General features: G+C 50.0%; 1 protein-coding gene across 9 annotated transcripts in view; it reads left to right on the plus strand.

Annotated features, from left to right (window-relative positions):
• MEF2D (myocyte enhancer factor 2D) overlaps positions 1 to 15930 on the plus strand; it is a 93195-nt gene that overhangs the window by 45978 nt on the left and 31287 nt on the right. For all 9 annotated transcript variants that reach the window (XM_058160014.1, XM_058160022.1, XM_058160013.1 and 6 more), the window contains exon 2: positions 6029 to 6303. In XM_058160014.1, coding sequence (XP_058015997.1) covers positions 6250 to 6303 — 54 coding nt within the window. In that variant the 5' untranslated portion in view covers positions 6029 to 6249. The remainder of the gene's footprint in view (positions 1 to 6028; positions 6304 to 15930) is intronic.

Genomic DNA, 15930 nt, shown 5'->3' on the forward strand with positions numbered 1-15930 from the left:
CCTCTTCTGTGGCTTCGGACTGTGTTCATGTGTATCTTTGTTGCCCTCTTGGAGTTGTCTGGATTTTTGCAACCAAATTCTGGTTCGTGTGCTTGTATAAATTCAGATTTGCCTGCATTTGCATTCTTTGGGCTGATGTCCTTCCCCTTTGGGGCTTCTGCTCTGGCCCTTTAATCTCTCTTTGCATCCTGAAGCAGGACAGAGAGAGAGAGAGAGGGAGGGAGAGAAAGAGGGCTGTTGGGCCTGGTGCCCCCAAAGATCTGGTGCTGTGCCCGCTCAGGCAACCACATCTTCTCAGGCCAAGAAAAGCCCCCCCCCCACAGCTGTAAGCTTGGGGGGGCTGGCAAAGCCCCACTCTCCGGGCCCTGCTGCTCAGTTTCCCCTCTGTTTGCTGCAAATGGCTGCCATCCCTGTCTTCTGTTTACCTAGTTATCTTGCAAGCAGGGGGAAGGGGTCTGGGAAGGGGGGAAACCTCTAACTCTGTTGCATAGTAATAGTTGCCATGGAAACCATTCCCTCTGCATCCTTGCATCCTGGCTGCCTGATGTTCCCCCTTTGGTCCTGTCTCTCCATAGATTTGGGAAAGAGGCTAGGATGGGAGGAACACCTCCTGCCTGTGGGGGGAGAAGAGGTGGGAAAGGGGCCTTGCTCTCAGCCCTCTGTCAAGGGAACCAGCAGGAACCAGCGCCTGATGCCCCTTGGGGTGGCCTTGGGGTCCAGTGGGAGTGCAAGGAAAAGGTCCTTCCCACTTGCCACCCACTCCCCATCTGCCCTCCCCCCCTCCTCCCCCCGCAGCTCCTTGTGAGCCAGATCTTCCTTGGCAAACTAGGTCATGCTTTCTGCCCGTCTTCCCGAGCAGCAGCACCACATGTGCAAGTGCCTGCGGATGCCTGCCCTCTTTTCCGAAAAAGGTCCCTGCACCCCACTGCCTGCCTTCCCTGCCCTGGCACGTTTGTCTTCCTTTTCCCAGGAAATGTTCCACTGGGCACCCGTTCCATCCTCCATCCTCCTTTTCTGCTGCTGCGGCTGAGCAAAGCCTCGGCTTCAGCCCTGAGTTTCCCCTCCTGGAGGCCTCTGAGGGCCACTTCAGCAGGCCCTGGAGCTGACCTTGCAAGGCCTTGGTGGGGTGCCTCTGGATGCCCGGCCTGCACTTAGCAAATGGACATCACTGGTTTCCCAGCACATGTGAACTGGCAGGCTCCCCAACCACATTCTAGCGTAGCCGGGCATTTTGTACAAATGTGGGACAATTGTGTTCATCTAACCACAGGGATTAAATCTACTTACCTTCCTTACCGGTTCAGAAGTGCATGTGTCACGCGTGCGAGCCAGATGCACACTCAGACCTTCTGCGCATGTGCAGAAGGTTAAAACCAGGAAGTAATGACACTTGGGCGGGTGGGCAGAGCTTTGCTCTGCCATCGCTACCGGATCGCCAAACTACCAGCCATGATCGCTACAAGATTGTGCGATCCTATATATAAGTGATGAAAATTTGAGCTCGAGAAGATGGACTGTAATTTAAGAAATGGACTTATGAAATTTGAAGGAATATACAAGTGGAGAAAATTTGAATTTGAGAAGATGGACTAATTTTAAAAATGGACTGTAAGAAGAAGTAATATGTGAAGGGAAGATTGTATTGGTATTGTTCTTTTTCTTTTTTCTTTTTTATTATTCTTTCTTATCTCTTTATTTTTATTGTGAGGGGATTTAAAGTTTTAGAGAGGGGTGGGAGTTTATGTATATTTTATATACTTTAGCTTGTGATTGTTGGTCATAATACCCGGTATTTGCTCTGGGAAGTCCGGGGGGGGGGGAATGATACATGGATTGGTTATTAATGTACAGTAATGATTGAAGATATGAAATTAAAATTTGAAATGATATTGGGGCTGCCCGACTGCCATTTCAGAAAGAAAGGGAGAGAGGAGTAGAAGGAGGGAAGAAAGTAGGTAGGAAAGAATTGAGAAGGAGGAGGGGAATAAGAAGGTTAGAAAGGGTGGAAGAAGGGAGGAGTGGAGAAGGAGGAGAGGAAGTAGTAAAGTGAAGGAGATGAAGGAGGGGAAAGTACTAGAGGGTAGAGAGAGGTGGTGAAGAAAGGAAATGGCAGTCGGGCAGGCCCGAATTAGCAATAAATAAAAATTAATGATTAATAATGGATAACAGACTGTACATAAATATGATGTTGGAAAATGGAAATTTTAAAAAAATTATACAAGAAAATTGTGCGATCCGGTCCAATCTGGGAGCATTTCACCCCGGTCTACCATCTTTTGAATACAAAAAGCAGATCACCAGCCTGATTTTTTGCAACATTTGAGGCTCAAATCCTTCCTTGGTGCCAAAGCTGACCAAATGCTTAGGAGGTGGGTGAGGGGGCATCTTGTCTTGTCTTGCTTCTCAGGTTCTTGCAAGCAGTGCAGGACCCCTTCCTCAGCTATGGCTGTGCAAGCAAGTGGAGGAAGCCCCCCCCCCTTTGCATCTTAAGCCAGCAGATTCTGCTTATGGCGGAAAGTATCTCAGCCGCAGCCAGAGAGGACCTAGGAGTGCTGGTTAAAGAGGTAGAGGAGGTCAGAAGAGAGGAAGACCCAAATGAAGCAAAGTGTTAAAAAGTTATGATATTTATGTATTTACTTACCAAGCACATATAAATTAAAGTAATCAAAATATCTCTACAATCCCCAAGGTTATGTCATAACTTTTGAGCACCTCTAATGTATGGAAATTGTGAGTTGAAAAATGTGACCCATGTCATACCACGGCAATCCTCGGCTGCCTCAGCCATGAAAGGTAGGCTCAAGAAAAGCCATTGTTCCTCTTGGTTCTGCATTGGTCAGCCCAGCACTCAAATAGAGTGTCCAGTTTAGGGCAGCGTATTTGAGGAAAGATGTTGATGCCTTGCTCCAGGTCTGGAGGAGGACAACCAAGACCTCAGGACTCTGGAGGATAAGGAATGGATGGTGACCCTGGTATGGGGGGAGGTGCGGTGTTAGGCTGAAGAAGGGAAGGGTCTACCAGGACAGCTTGGCTGTCTTCAGCCATCTACAGGACTGCCATGTAGGTGACAGCGCAGATTTGTCCAGAGTTGTTCCAGAAGAGAAGACAAGGACGGTTGAAATGTAATGAAGCAGATTCTGGCTGGACATCAAGAAAAGATCCCTTAGGCCAGCAGAGGCGGACTCTGGTTTTGTGATTTTGAACAGTGTGACGCTGCCCTGCTGCTGCCTGTGGGCTGCTAAGGTGCTTGAGGGGTAGGTCAGCCTGCACTGGCTGCTACAACGTGCTGGACCCCAAACGCAATATTGGCACACCCCAAGAGCAACATGTGGGCAGAAACGCTGCTGCTGTTGCCATCCTCCCTTGGGTCCAGATTGATGGGCTCCAGGTCCAGAAGCAGGACTCGCCTTTGCCCAGATGGTCAGCTGGGGAAGGATCTTACTTGGTGAATGGTGGGAGACGTCCAACGTCTTCCCCCAAAAGAGGAGACGCAGCCCCTGATGAATGTGCGAATCTTGCCTGGGCTCAGCTGCTTCTTGGAGTTGGCAAAGTGTGTTGTTGAAAGGTGGGTGGGGGTCTCTTGCTGGCTCCCCAAGTACACCTTTCTGTGTTGGTTGGGTGCTGTGGAAGCGGGTGCAGCTCCTGTGGGGGACCCGGCAGCTGTTCTCCGAGTCCTGGGCTGTAAACAGGAATCTCTCTTTCTTGACAGCAGCAAAACAAACCCCGCCCCATTAAAGACTTTGGTTGCTGGGTGAGGCTCTGCTCTCTCCAGGAGCCAATGCAGAAAAGGCCCACAGTTGCAGTGACACATACACACTCCGTGCTGCCAAGAGGCCTTCTTCCATTTGGGATGGAAGGTCCACTTTCCTGCTGCTGCTGGGTCACTGGCTTTTAAGATGGGGGCTCTGTTGGAAGCTCACACCTCCCACAGCTGGCAGGTGGGCATCTCTAAGGCAGGGGAAGGGCCTGGCCTGGCAGAAGTCTTTCCAGATACCTCGCTTTGCTTGCCCCACAGACTGCCAGCCATTCCCCAGACAACTGGGCACAAAAGCCCAGGCATATGTGATCGGGGGCTTGATTGTATCTTCACACGCACCGCAGCTCCCAGCCAGGGGCCCCAAAGAAGCCTTCCCCAGCTGTTTGGGGGAGACGGGGCACTTCTGTGGGTGGCGCTGGCCTCCCAGGATGCTTTGCCTTCAATGGGCTTCAGATGGGCTGGGCAAGACGCAGTGGGACAGTCCACACTGGCTTGTGGTGAGCAGAGGATTCTTCTGGATTCAGGACATGGAGGAGATGAGGGGGAGGATTCAGGGGGGGATCTCTTTGGCTCGTAACCAACGGCTTGGATGCCACTAGAGATCCTAGACCATAAAGCGCCTGGAGGGAAAGAATGGAGGGCTGGTTGTGTTGGCTTTTTAGGGAAGTGGGGAAGATGATCCAGTGACCAGGTACATTTGGGGTGGGGTCCTTCTGGAATCCTCTGGAGTTTGGGGGTTCAAGTGGAGGCCAGCCCAACAGGCAAAGGTCTACCGGGCAGCCCCACTCCGGTAGGCTTGGGGACAGCGAGGGATTTGACCTCTGCCTTCTAGGCTCAAAGGTGGCTGCCTCTCTGAGCCTCTGGTTCTTTCAGAATGCCAAGCGCCCATGTGGGAAATGCATGTTTTGAAAGAATCACAAACCACGAATTGATGGTTGGTTGTGGCTCTTTTGTGCCTGCACAGGCCAGGTGTGTACAGTTTGCACTTCCTGTTGTGCTGTTCTAGGGTTTAAGTGTTGTGAGTGGAAACTTTTCTTCCACTTCCCTCTCTTCCTTCCTGGGGAGGAGAAAAGGGATGGTGGCGCCTCCGACCTTCCCCGCCGTCAGAGACCGACCGCTCTGTCCTCTCGGGAATCATAGAGTCCGAAGGGACTTAAGACCTCATCAAGTCCAATTGCCGCTCACATATTCTGTCATTTCTTTTGCTAACTGTTACTATTGTGTTGTATTAATTACTTTAATTATTCCTTTTGGTTTTTTTAACATTTTGCTATTCATTGATCAAGCAAATATTAATTGATTGAATGATTAATTGATTGATTGAAGGACTCAAGAAGTCATCATGTCTAAACCCCTACACTAGACTATCTCCAATAGACTATTAGGTAGCCTCTGTTTGAAAACTGATCAATTTTTGGTTATCCTATTTTTAATTTTGGCATGCGGGCATTTTTGTGCATTCCTGAATGTGTTGCTTGCACTGGACTGACCTTGGTCGACCTTAAAAGAATTGAATGGGGTTCAGGACTGCATGAGAGAAAATCTCAGACGGAGAACGAAGCTCGGGAAGGAAACCAGGTCATGCCTGACTTGGAAGAGACTTGGCCAAGTATGGAGCTGTGGGGCTTTTTCTAGGCAGGGGACCCAGAGATTCTCCTCTCCTCTCCTGCTCCCCCCACCAATTGCTTGGGGGAGGGGAAAGACCCAAGTGCTTTCTGAAAAGGACAGGTGGGGCCTTGGGAGGTTGTCTTGCAGTGGCTGTGCATGCAAGTCAGGTTATGGTGGAGGGGGCTGCCTTTCTTGGACTCGGAAGGCACTTCCGCTGTGCTGCCAATTACCCAGAGCAGCTGAACTCCTAAGAAGATACGGAGGAAGAAGAGACCAGGGTGAAGTTCTGGTATTTCTAGGGAGAATCAGAAGGAAAAGCAGAAGTATCGAGAAGTAGCAATTGGAAGTTGTTGGGGGGGGGTCCCCCAATGCCTGGCTTTCCACTTCCTGGGCTGTTTTAAGGGTGAGGATTTTATCAGGAACCTGCTGCAAGATTGTGGGGGTGGGGGCTTTGAACTGTGCACATGGTGTTTTTCCTGGTGTGTGTGTGTGTGTGTGTGTGTATGTGTGTGTGTGTGTGTGTGTGTGTACCAGCTGATTTTAGAGGAATTCAAAGGGGGGAGAGAGATGCAGGTCATGCAGCCCCAGAGAGTTTGGCCCTAGAGGTGACCTCACACCCAGCCAAGCCATGATTTTAACCTCTTCCCTTCTGTTTCCTTGCAGGGCTCCTGCTCTCTTTTTTATGACTCCACATCTGGATTTATACCGAGTGGAATATCATGAACTGAAGAAATTTACCCTCCTTTTTTTGCCTTCTTAATTTTTTTCTACTTTTTTTCTTTTTATTAAGAAAACTTTTTTTTTTGGATGATAACACTTTGAATTTTTTTTTCCTTTTTAATCTTTTTTGAAATAAAAATTGAGTCACCTCATCTCGTGAGAAGATGGGGAGGAAAAAGATCCAGATCCAGAGGATTACGGATGAAAGGAACCGGCAGGTCAGTCGCATGAAGTGGCTTTATTTGTCTGTGTCCTTAATTGATCCCGATTGATTCACGGCGGCCTCTGCCTTCTTGCTGGTAAAGCAAAGGGGATCAAAGCTGGGGAGAGCCTGGCATGACTGGCTGTGCCTGCTGGGCTTCTGGTGGTCTGAGGCACCCAGAGGACCATCTTTGGGGGTGGGGGTGGAGGTAGGTGTGTCTCTGCATTTTAGGATCAAAAGGATGTCTAGGTCTGGGCCAGACCCCTTGAAGACCCACCCAGACTCATATCCAGGGTCTGGCGTCCTTTCCTGCTAATTCTGGGTCTGGCAGCTGCTTTCCAGCCCTTATCCTTTCTGGCTGGGGACTACATCCCTGGCTGTCTTCTGGGTCTCATTTGGTTGGACCACTCAGTGGTTGGACCACTGAGGATATGGACTGGAAAGACATTCCTGCTCTCGCTCATCTGGCTTGTAAATAGAGATCTTCAGGGTTTTCAGCTTCTTCCTCAAAGTTCCTGGGAATCCATCCATCCATCCATCCATCCAAATTTAGGATAAGGATCAAGGAAGCAGTTTCCATTTTATGTAATTTGAGACTGCTTGATGTCATGACTGATACAGGCTGTTCTTTCCAACTTCATGTCCAACTTTGCGAGGACCCCCCCCCCCAATTCAGATCTACTGAAACCAACAGCTGATTTAACTCTGATTTGGAATCTCTGGGTGGGTCTAAACTTAGCTTCCCGTATTTCTGGTTTTGAAGTAAATGAAGAAACTCTGGGCTTGCAGTTGTTGGGTTTCTAAGGATTCTAAGGTTCCCAAATTGACCTGGGAAACTCAAACCATCCCTTCCAAGCAAGCACTGGCTTTCCTTTGATTCCCTTGAAGCAACGCAGAGGATGACTGGAGTGCCAATGGAGAAGTATGGAAGAGAGCTTCTTGGGAGGCCACTTCAGGCAGTGAAGTTAGCAAAGCCTCCATGACATCTTAGCAGTGACTGAGTCTGTACAGTCCCAAACTCGAATTAATCAACCTGCTTCTTGTGCTTGCATAACATGCTATGGCCACATCTTAAGCCACATCCTTCCCTGCCCTTTGGGGATCAAGGTCTGAGAGTGGACCCCTTGGTGGAAGATGGCCTGTTCGGATTTCCAGCCCCCTGGCAGGTCTGGTGCCTTGGTCCCCTCTGCTCAGGGCGACCTGCAAATCCTATTAGGAGACATGAAGAACCTCCTTCAGCCGAGTCCGCCCAGTAGGTGAATGTGGGGAGAGACCCAGGCGGGCTGGGTGGCACTGGGAGGGGGAGGGGCTTGGGATGGGAGTCCATCAAAGAGGAATGCTTATGCAATTGGGCACTCCCTTCGGTCTGTTTCCTGGAAGGCCCCCTGTGTGCCCAGCAGGTGCTTATAGAGGGTCTCAAATGTCTGTGTGTGATGTGCCCCCATTTACACCCCTCCCCCCGTATTCTGAAATCTTGGACTCCTGAGGTGGCCAGTCTTGAATCTGAACAAAATCTCGAACCTTCCTTCCCCCATTGAGCCCCCAACTCCTGGCTTCCTGAATATCTGGAGGCCCCATTTCAGTAGGCAGCCGAACTCCCAGGAAAAGCTGCAGCGGGTGGGGTGGGTTGAGCAGAGGAAGGAGGCCGGAGCTGCCATGACATACGCAGGTTGCTCCCTTGGGGAGAGAAAAGGGGACCCTTCCCCAGTACGCAGCACACAGGTTCTACTTACCTTTACTACCAGTTTGCAATGGGACCGTGTGCGTGCGCAGGCTTCACTCACGCACATGCGCAGAAGCTTCCTGATGACATCCGGGTCAGTGGGTGGAGCCTCCCACCGGTTCTTGTGAACCGGTCCGAACCGGGGGCAACCCACCACTGGTGGAAAGGGGCTCTGTGGACCCCTGGATGGAGCAAGGACAAACTGCAGCCCCCACCTCCTCCCCCAGTAGGGGAAGAAGTAATTGACACGGCTGCTTATCCGTTTTAGGCCCTTACAAATCTAAATAAACTTAACAATAAAGTGCTCCTATTAATCAGCTGGCTATACGGGTACCATATATATTGTTGGTTTTTCTTCTGTTTGACATATAAGTGAGCCGGCCTGACTTCTGGTGATGTCATGGAGACATTTGGGAAACTTTCTGGGCAGCAGTAATGGGTTTTTTTGGCACTGACTTTTTCTGGGAGTTTTTCAATTTCCCAATAGCCTCCATTCTGACTCCTGACTTGTAAACCTTGGGATGAGATACCATCCCTTTATTCCTAGTGACATTTTTCCTCAGTTGACAGCAACCTTGTAATATAAGTACGAAGTATTGGGGGGAAAAACAGTTATTTTGGAGAGAAATGCCACATTCATGTGCAAATGTAACGTGGATTTGAATCAATCAATCAAAAGTCCCATGACTAACTGACTGACTGACTGAACGTTCTTGATCATGTTTCTCAGCATTCTGCAGTGATTTGGAGTAGGAGTGTGCAGAATATTTTGAATTTGAGCTGTTTTATGTTCCAGTGCCAAATCCAGCCTTGAAGGGCCCCCGTTTCTTGAGTGAAGCAGCTTCTTTTACTGAAGGGAGGGACATTGCCACAGCTTTGGGGTTGTTTTGAGGACACATACTTCCTAAATGATGGAAACAGAATTTGGGGCTCAGGATGGAACTTTACTACTCCCTTCGTGGCTCCCTTTGGGGTGGTGAGGACATGCTCTGGAGCAGGGGTCTCCAACCTTGGTCCCTTTAAGACTTGTGGACTTCAACTCCCAGAGTTCCTCAGCCAGCTTTGCTGGCTGAGGGACTCTGGGAGTTGAAGTCCACAAGTCTTAAAGGGACCGAGGTTGGAGGCCCCTGCTCTGGAGTACACGGCTGCTGGGAAGCTGGACTTAGGAGGATGCTGTCTAAATCCAACGGCCGCCACCGCTGGCTTGTCTAGGACGGGGCCCATTTCACACGAGGCAAAGAGTGGAATTGGTTGAGGGTGTTCTTGGAAACAAAGGTGTATGTTTTTAAGAGGGAGACCCTCCGACCCGCAGCTCAGACCCACAGTGAGAGCTTTTCAATGGGGCTGGTGGTTTCTGTGGTTCCTGGTCCACAGTGAAGAATAGGGGTTGTAAGGCAAGTGGGGAGAGAAAATAATCCAGTTATCCAAATACTAAATCTTTTTTTTTTTAAAGCAGAGAAAACTTGGTGGGGTCAAATAATAACTTGGTCTGTTGGAAAGGAGTATTGGGTAGGAGGAACAAGATTCAGGGCTCCCTGGGGTTGCGCATGCATTTCTGTGCATAGCACAGCAGTGGCTGCTCAGTGAATTCTATGGTTGGGTTGTAGAGGTGTTGGGGGGACACAGGAGCATTTGTGATTTCTCGCCATGATGAAGGAGCAGTGTAGATTTGTGGTTGTGTGGGTGAAGGAAGGCTTAAGGCTAAGGCCCGGGGTTGGGAGTGTGAACGAGAGGCAGAAGGTTCCTTATGGGCAGTGATTAGAATACAAATTCTTCCCACTTCCAGGAGTTCGATCCTGAGTGGCTGAAGGTTGACTCAGCCTTCTATCCTTCTGAGGTCGGTAAAATGATAACCCAGATTTTTGGGGGCAATTTGCTGACATTTATAGACTGCTTAGAGTGGGATGGAAAATACTATGAAGTGGTATGTGTAGTCCTCGACTTATGACCCTATTGAACCCAAAATTTATATTGCTAAGTGAGAAATTTGTTAACTGGGTTTTGCTCTGTTTTACGACCTTTCCTGCCACATTTGTTAAGTAAATCTCTGCAGAGAGATTTACTTAAATTAGTTACCCTGTTGTTAAGTGAATCTGGCTTTCCCATTGACTCTGCTTGTCAGAAGGTCCCAAAAGGTGATCACATGACCCCGGGACACTGTGACCGTCATAAATATGAACCAATTGTCAAATATCCAAATGAAAATCACATGACCATGGAAATGTTGCAATGGTTATAAGTGTGAAAAATGGTCGTAAGTCACTTTGTTCAATGCCGTTTCAACTTTGAATGGTCACTGAATGAATTGTTGTAAGTCAAGGATTACCTGTATATAAGTCTAAGTGCTATTGCTATTGCTATCCTTCCTAGGTGGGCCATCAGCCAAGGGGAAGGGATCCTTCATGACTGATGAGAGGGGCGACCCAGATCTGTCACTGCTGGCTGGGCACTGAGCAGTGTGTGTGTGTCCTTGGAAATGTGCCCAGCCAGGTTTCAGGGGCAGGAGAGGGGCTTTGATGACCCAAGAGATGCTGGTGGCCTTCAGAGGTCCTACTGCTCTGTGGAGAAATGGGTGTGAGGGGACCGAATGGCTTTGCTGGGACTGCCTGCCTGCCTCCTCCCCTCCCTGAACTGCTGGGTCCATTCATGGCTGGCTTGGCGTGCAGGGATGTTTCGGCTTATGGTCTCTGGGGGCTTCAATCTGCCTTCCTGGAGGTGGGTCTGAATAATAATGGCAACTGTGGACTTGATGAAACATGGGTGGTGGGGATGGGGTCACACACCAAATCTAGTTTTTCTCTTCCGGCAGAGGCAACCTCTGGAATGAGAGGAGGTTGCTATCAATCCCTTGCCCTAGGCAGATGTTTCCTTTTGCCTTCCAGTTTTCTTTGGCTGCCGTCTTGCAAGAAGGAGGAAGTTCCTGCTTGATAGAACCACCCCAAATGTTTGATGGACCCTGTAGAAGGAACCTGCCCTCAAGGTCCCCCGACTGATCCCCTGGGTTGCTTAGAATCAATGGGTGGATCATAAGGTGCTTAGGTGGATTCTTGCTGCTTACTGATCCCAGAGAGACCCTCATTTTGGGAGGAGCTGCTGGCCTTGAAATATCGGAAGAGACGTCTAGAGCCCTGCTGGCAGCAGACAAGGAGCAAATCTGACCAAGCGGCTCTAAGAGCCTTCATTGAAGGTGACTTGATGGCAGTCAGAGCAGCAAAATAGATTCCTCTGCCTTGTGGGATCTTCGGGCTGCTGGCCAGCAGCTTTGACTAAGGTGACCTGGTTACTCTTGGGTAGGGAGGGGCTGGGAAGCCCCTGCAAGGTTGCTGCGGATAAAGTCCCTGGGATCCGCTCTGAGCTGGATTATCTGGACCCTTTCTGATGATCTGTGGCAGGCAGGGGATTTCTGTCCTGCCCCCCTGACAGAATGGAGGTCTTCAGAGCTATCCTCCGTGGGATCCTGGAGAGGTCCAGAGGCTGAGGTGGGGAATGGGAGGCCAGGGCCTCACTGACGGTCCCGCCAGGTGCCGTTTGGGGGGAGTGAGGGAGAGCCCCCAGCAGCTTCACTCTTTCTCCCTCCACGCTTAACACCCCCATGAAGCTGCTGAATTTAGGGTCCGTCCTTCCCAAGACAGCCGTGCAGGAGGCGAGAGGAGCCCCTGGGCTCTGCCCCATGGGCCTCCCAGGATTCACGCTGCTGGATAGCCCTTCCCAAGCCTCAGTGGCCACAGGCCTGCCTCTCTCTGCTGTTCTCCCCCTGGGTTGCTCCGGTCCTTTTCTGGGCTCTGTCAAGTGATTGCACTCAGCCGCATCTCTTGCTCTTTGCCCTTTGGAGCAGGTCACCCAGAGGCCGGGACAGCTCTGGCCCCCTTAGCTTCTTATGGGACCTGGGAAGCCCCCCGAGTGTTTTTTCCCTGGGCCGGATCGGGCCAATAACTGAGCCCACCTTGTGGTGAGTGATGTGTGATAACTGAGCCCACCTTTGTTATTCCCAGCCCCTCGGCTTATGCAGGATGGTTAGGTTGGATCACAGTTGGAGAACTGTGACTCTTTACTGCTCAGTTTGGGTTGTCAGAATAATGTATTTGCAATTGAGTTTCAGTTATTAAATGAGTAAATCTTTGCAGAGTTCCTGGGAGCTGTGAAAAGCAGAGAAAATACTTGGCAGGCTGGGACGCTCTTAGAAGCCCTGAATGAATTGAGGCTCCCCCGTGATATAGGGCCCTGCCGCTGCCATAGGAGGCCCCTGCAGCCAGCTCCTTTCCCTCTCTTCCCGTCAGGGCAGAGTTGGGGGGGGAGGGAAGGGGGGTTCTGTGGCTCCCCAGCTACGAGGGTTGGGTTCCAGTGGTGCAGCTGCCTCCCAGGGCCAGGGGAGACGTCCGCCCTGCAGGTGGCTGCCCTGGTTGACCTCCCTGCTCACCGCACAGCAGACGGGGGAGTGCACCCACTGGCCTCCTCCGTACCAGTCTGGGTGATTCTGGGCCCAGCTTGGAGGGTGACGCCTTGGTAGCAGGATGTCCTGGGAGGGCAGATCCTGGAGACGATTGCACGGACAGCCTGGCTTCAGTGGGCGTCTTGGCAAGATTAGCGTCTAATCCTCTCTCAGCCAGAGGGAGCTGAGCTGCAGCAGGTCCTCACCGCTGGCATTCCCCCAGAAAGGAGACCTTAAGAGTAGTGAGCGATGGGCCTTTCCTGGAGGCAGGGGCCCTGGGGGTGGGAGGGGCAGGAATCTCCATCTCACTGGGGCAGAGGCCCACAGCGTTAGCACCTGCCACCCCGATGACATTTGCAGGAGCGGATGTTGTGGCAGCAGATTTGCCCGTGGTCGGCCTTGGCCCTTCCGAAAGGCAGTGAGGCTTTGTGCCGGGCTGGGACCTGTGGCCGTGCCTGGCACATAAGCACAGAGCTTATGTCCCAGAGGAAGAGGATTTGATGGCCCTCTTAGACTTAAAAGGTTAATGCCTCCAGATGAGGATCTCAAGCCTGTCCTGGCTGAAAGGGCAGGCGGAGGGAGAGAGGTCGCCGCCTGCCTGGTGGGATGCCCGCTCAGTTCCTGGCAGGGTCCAGGGGTCTCGTTTGCAAAGACCCCACTAGCCCAGCTGACCTGAAGGAACGATTCCCTAGGAAGTGAACGGCAGAAGAGCAGGAAGCTCCCTAGGAGCTGGGTTCAAATTCCCTTCTGGCTGAGCTGCAAGATTGGCTGGCTGTTCCTGGAATCTATGACTGAACGAACCAGACCGCATAAATGTTGCCCCACCAGGAGGCCCTGCTCCGCTCCCCAAACCTTTCAGGGCCCACACCCCAGTGATGGCAAGGGGAGGGTGGGAGTGGGGTGCCTTCCCGGCTGGCCATTCCTTTATTGTGTCATGGAATTAGGAAACAAAGAGTGGCTGCAAATACGTAAATAGGGACAGGAGAACACCAGAAGCTTGTTGCTGGAATTCCATAGTTTTTAAGCTGCCTTATTTGTCCTCCTTTTGATCGGTTGATTGTGGACTTGCAACCCCTTGTCCCTTAACGTCACATTCCTCTGCCCAGTTGTGCCGTTGTCTCCCAAACAATTGCGCAAAGCAGAAATAAATTTCAAAGTCGTGCATTCTGAAGCCTTGAATGTTTTATAGCAAAATAATGTTTGAATGCAACATTGTTGGCTATTCAGTACATTCACATTGCCTGCAGAAGGCCATTCCTACCTGTCTGGTTTGTTTTGTAATTCCTGCCCCGGCTGGATCTAGTGGGTCTCTTCTATCGGCCCACCTTCCACGGGCTGCCTCTGAACCCGAAGATGCTCCCCACCTCCCCAGCCCTGCCATTTTATCGCGGAGAGACTGGTGGATGCTTTCCCCAGGGGGCAATTTGGGGTTCTTCAGAGTCATAGGATCTTAAGGCTGGAAGGAGTCTCAGAGGCCATCTAGTGCAACCCCTAGCCCAAGGCAGAAGTCCTTATACCATCCCAGACAAATGGATATCCAAGCTTTCCTTGAAAACTTCCAGCAATGGAGCACTCAGGGGTTAAGAGCACTCATGCTCATTCAGTTGTGCTCCCCCAATTCTTTTGGGGTGAAGACAAGAGCTGGAGAGAGCAGGCTTTTCCTCTGGACCCAGGAGATTCAACCAGGTGGAATTACTATGTGACTCTGACAAGGGAAGGAGGGAGGGAGAGAGGAACTGTTTGGGGCTCTCTCCTCAGTGGATCGCAGTTTTGCAAGGGGTGGTGGTGCAGAATTCACATCTCTTCCATGGTGCCCACCCGTGGGCAGGCTTGGCTTGATGATGCTTCAGCTGCTTTTCTGTGATATCTGGAGATGTCTCTGGTGAGTGCTGAAGGTTTGCCTTGTGCTGGCTGGTGCATTTACACTGCACTCCTCGCCAGGAATCACAATGGTTGCCCATCTTTGTGTGTGTGTGTGTATATGTGTAGGAAAGGGCTTACTCTGGGTCACCTAACTCCCCCATTCCACCATCTTCAACCAGAATCAATCAGAATAGAGGTGGAAGAGACCTTGGAGGTCTTCTAGTCCAACCCCCTGCTCAAGCAGGAGAACCTACACAATTTGAGACAAGTGGCTGTCCAGTCTCCTCTTAGAATAGAATAGAATAGAATTTTTTATTGGCCAAGTGTGATTGGACACACAAGGAATTTGTCTTGATTCATATGCTCTCAGTGTACATAAAAGTTCTTAAAAACGTCTAGTGATGGAGTAGCTCAGTGGTGGTATTCAAATTTAATAATAATAATAATAATAATAATAATAATAATAATAACAACAACAACAACAACAACAACAACAACAACAACAACAACAACAACAACAACAACAGAGTTGGAAGGGACCTTGGAGGCCTTCTAGTCCAACCCCCTGCCCAGGCAGGAAACCCTACACCATCTCAGACAGATGGTTATCCAACATTTTCTTAAAAATTTCCAGTGTTGGAGCATTCACAACTTCTGCAGGCAAGTTGTTCCACTTATTAATTGTTCTGTCAGGAAATTTCTCCTTAGTTCTAAGTTGTTTCTTTCCTTGATCAGTTTCCACCCATTGCTTCTTGTTCTACCCTCAGGTGCTTTGGAGAATAGTTTGACTCCCACTTCTTTGTGGCAGCCCCTGAGATATTGGAACACAGCTATCATGTCTCCCCTAGTCCTTCTTTTCATTAAACTAGACATACCCAATTCCTGCAATCGTTCTTCATATGTTTTAGCCTCCAGTCCCCTAATCATCTTTGTTGCTCTTCTCTGCACTCTTTCTAGAGTCTCAGCATCTTTTTTACATCGCAGCGACCAAAACTGAATGCAGTATTCCAAGTGTGACCTTACCAAGGCATTATAAAGTGGCACTAACACGTGATCTTGATTCTATCCCTCTGTTGATGCAGCCCAGAACTGTGTTGGCTTTTTTAGCAGCAGCTGCACACTGCTAGCTCATATCTAAATGGTTGTCCACTAGGACTCCAAGATCCCTCTCACAGGTACTACTATTGAGCAAGGTACCACATATACGGTACCTGTGCATTTTGGTTTTTTTGCCTAAATGTAGAACCTTACTTTTTTCACTGTTGAATTTCATTTTGTTAGATAGCGCCCAATGTTCAAGTCTGTCAAGATCTTTCTGTAATTTGAGCCTATCTTCTGGAGTGTTGGCTATTTCTGCCAGCTTGGTGTCATCTGCAAATTTGATGAGTTCCCCATCTATCCCCTCGTCCAAGTCATTGATGAAGATGTTGAAGAGTACTGGGCCTAAAACAGAGCCTTGGGGTACTCCACTGCATACTTCCCTCCATGTGGATGTAGTTCCGTTGAGGACTACACGTTGAGTGCGGTTGGTCAGCCAGTTACGGATCCATTTGGTGGTGGTGCTGTCTAACCCACATTTTTCTACTTTATCTAGTAGTAGGTTATAGTCTACTTTATCAAATGATTTA

The sequence above is a fragment of the Ahaetulla prasina genome, chromosome 17 (assembly GCF_028640845.1).
Source record: "Ahaetulla prasina isolate Xishuangbanna chromosome 17, ASM2864084v1, whole genome shotgun sequence".
Lineage (NCBI taxonomy): Eukaryota > Metazoa > Chordata > Lepidosauria > Squamata > Colubridae > Ahaetulla > Ahaetulla prasina.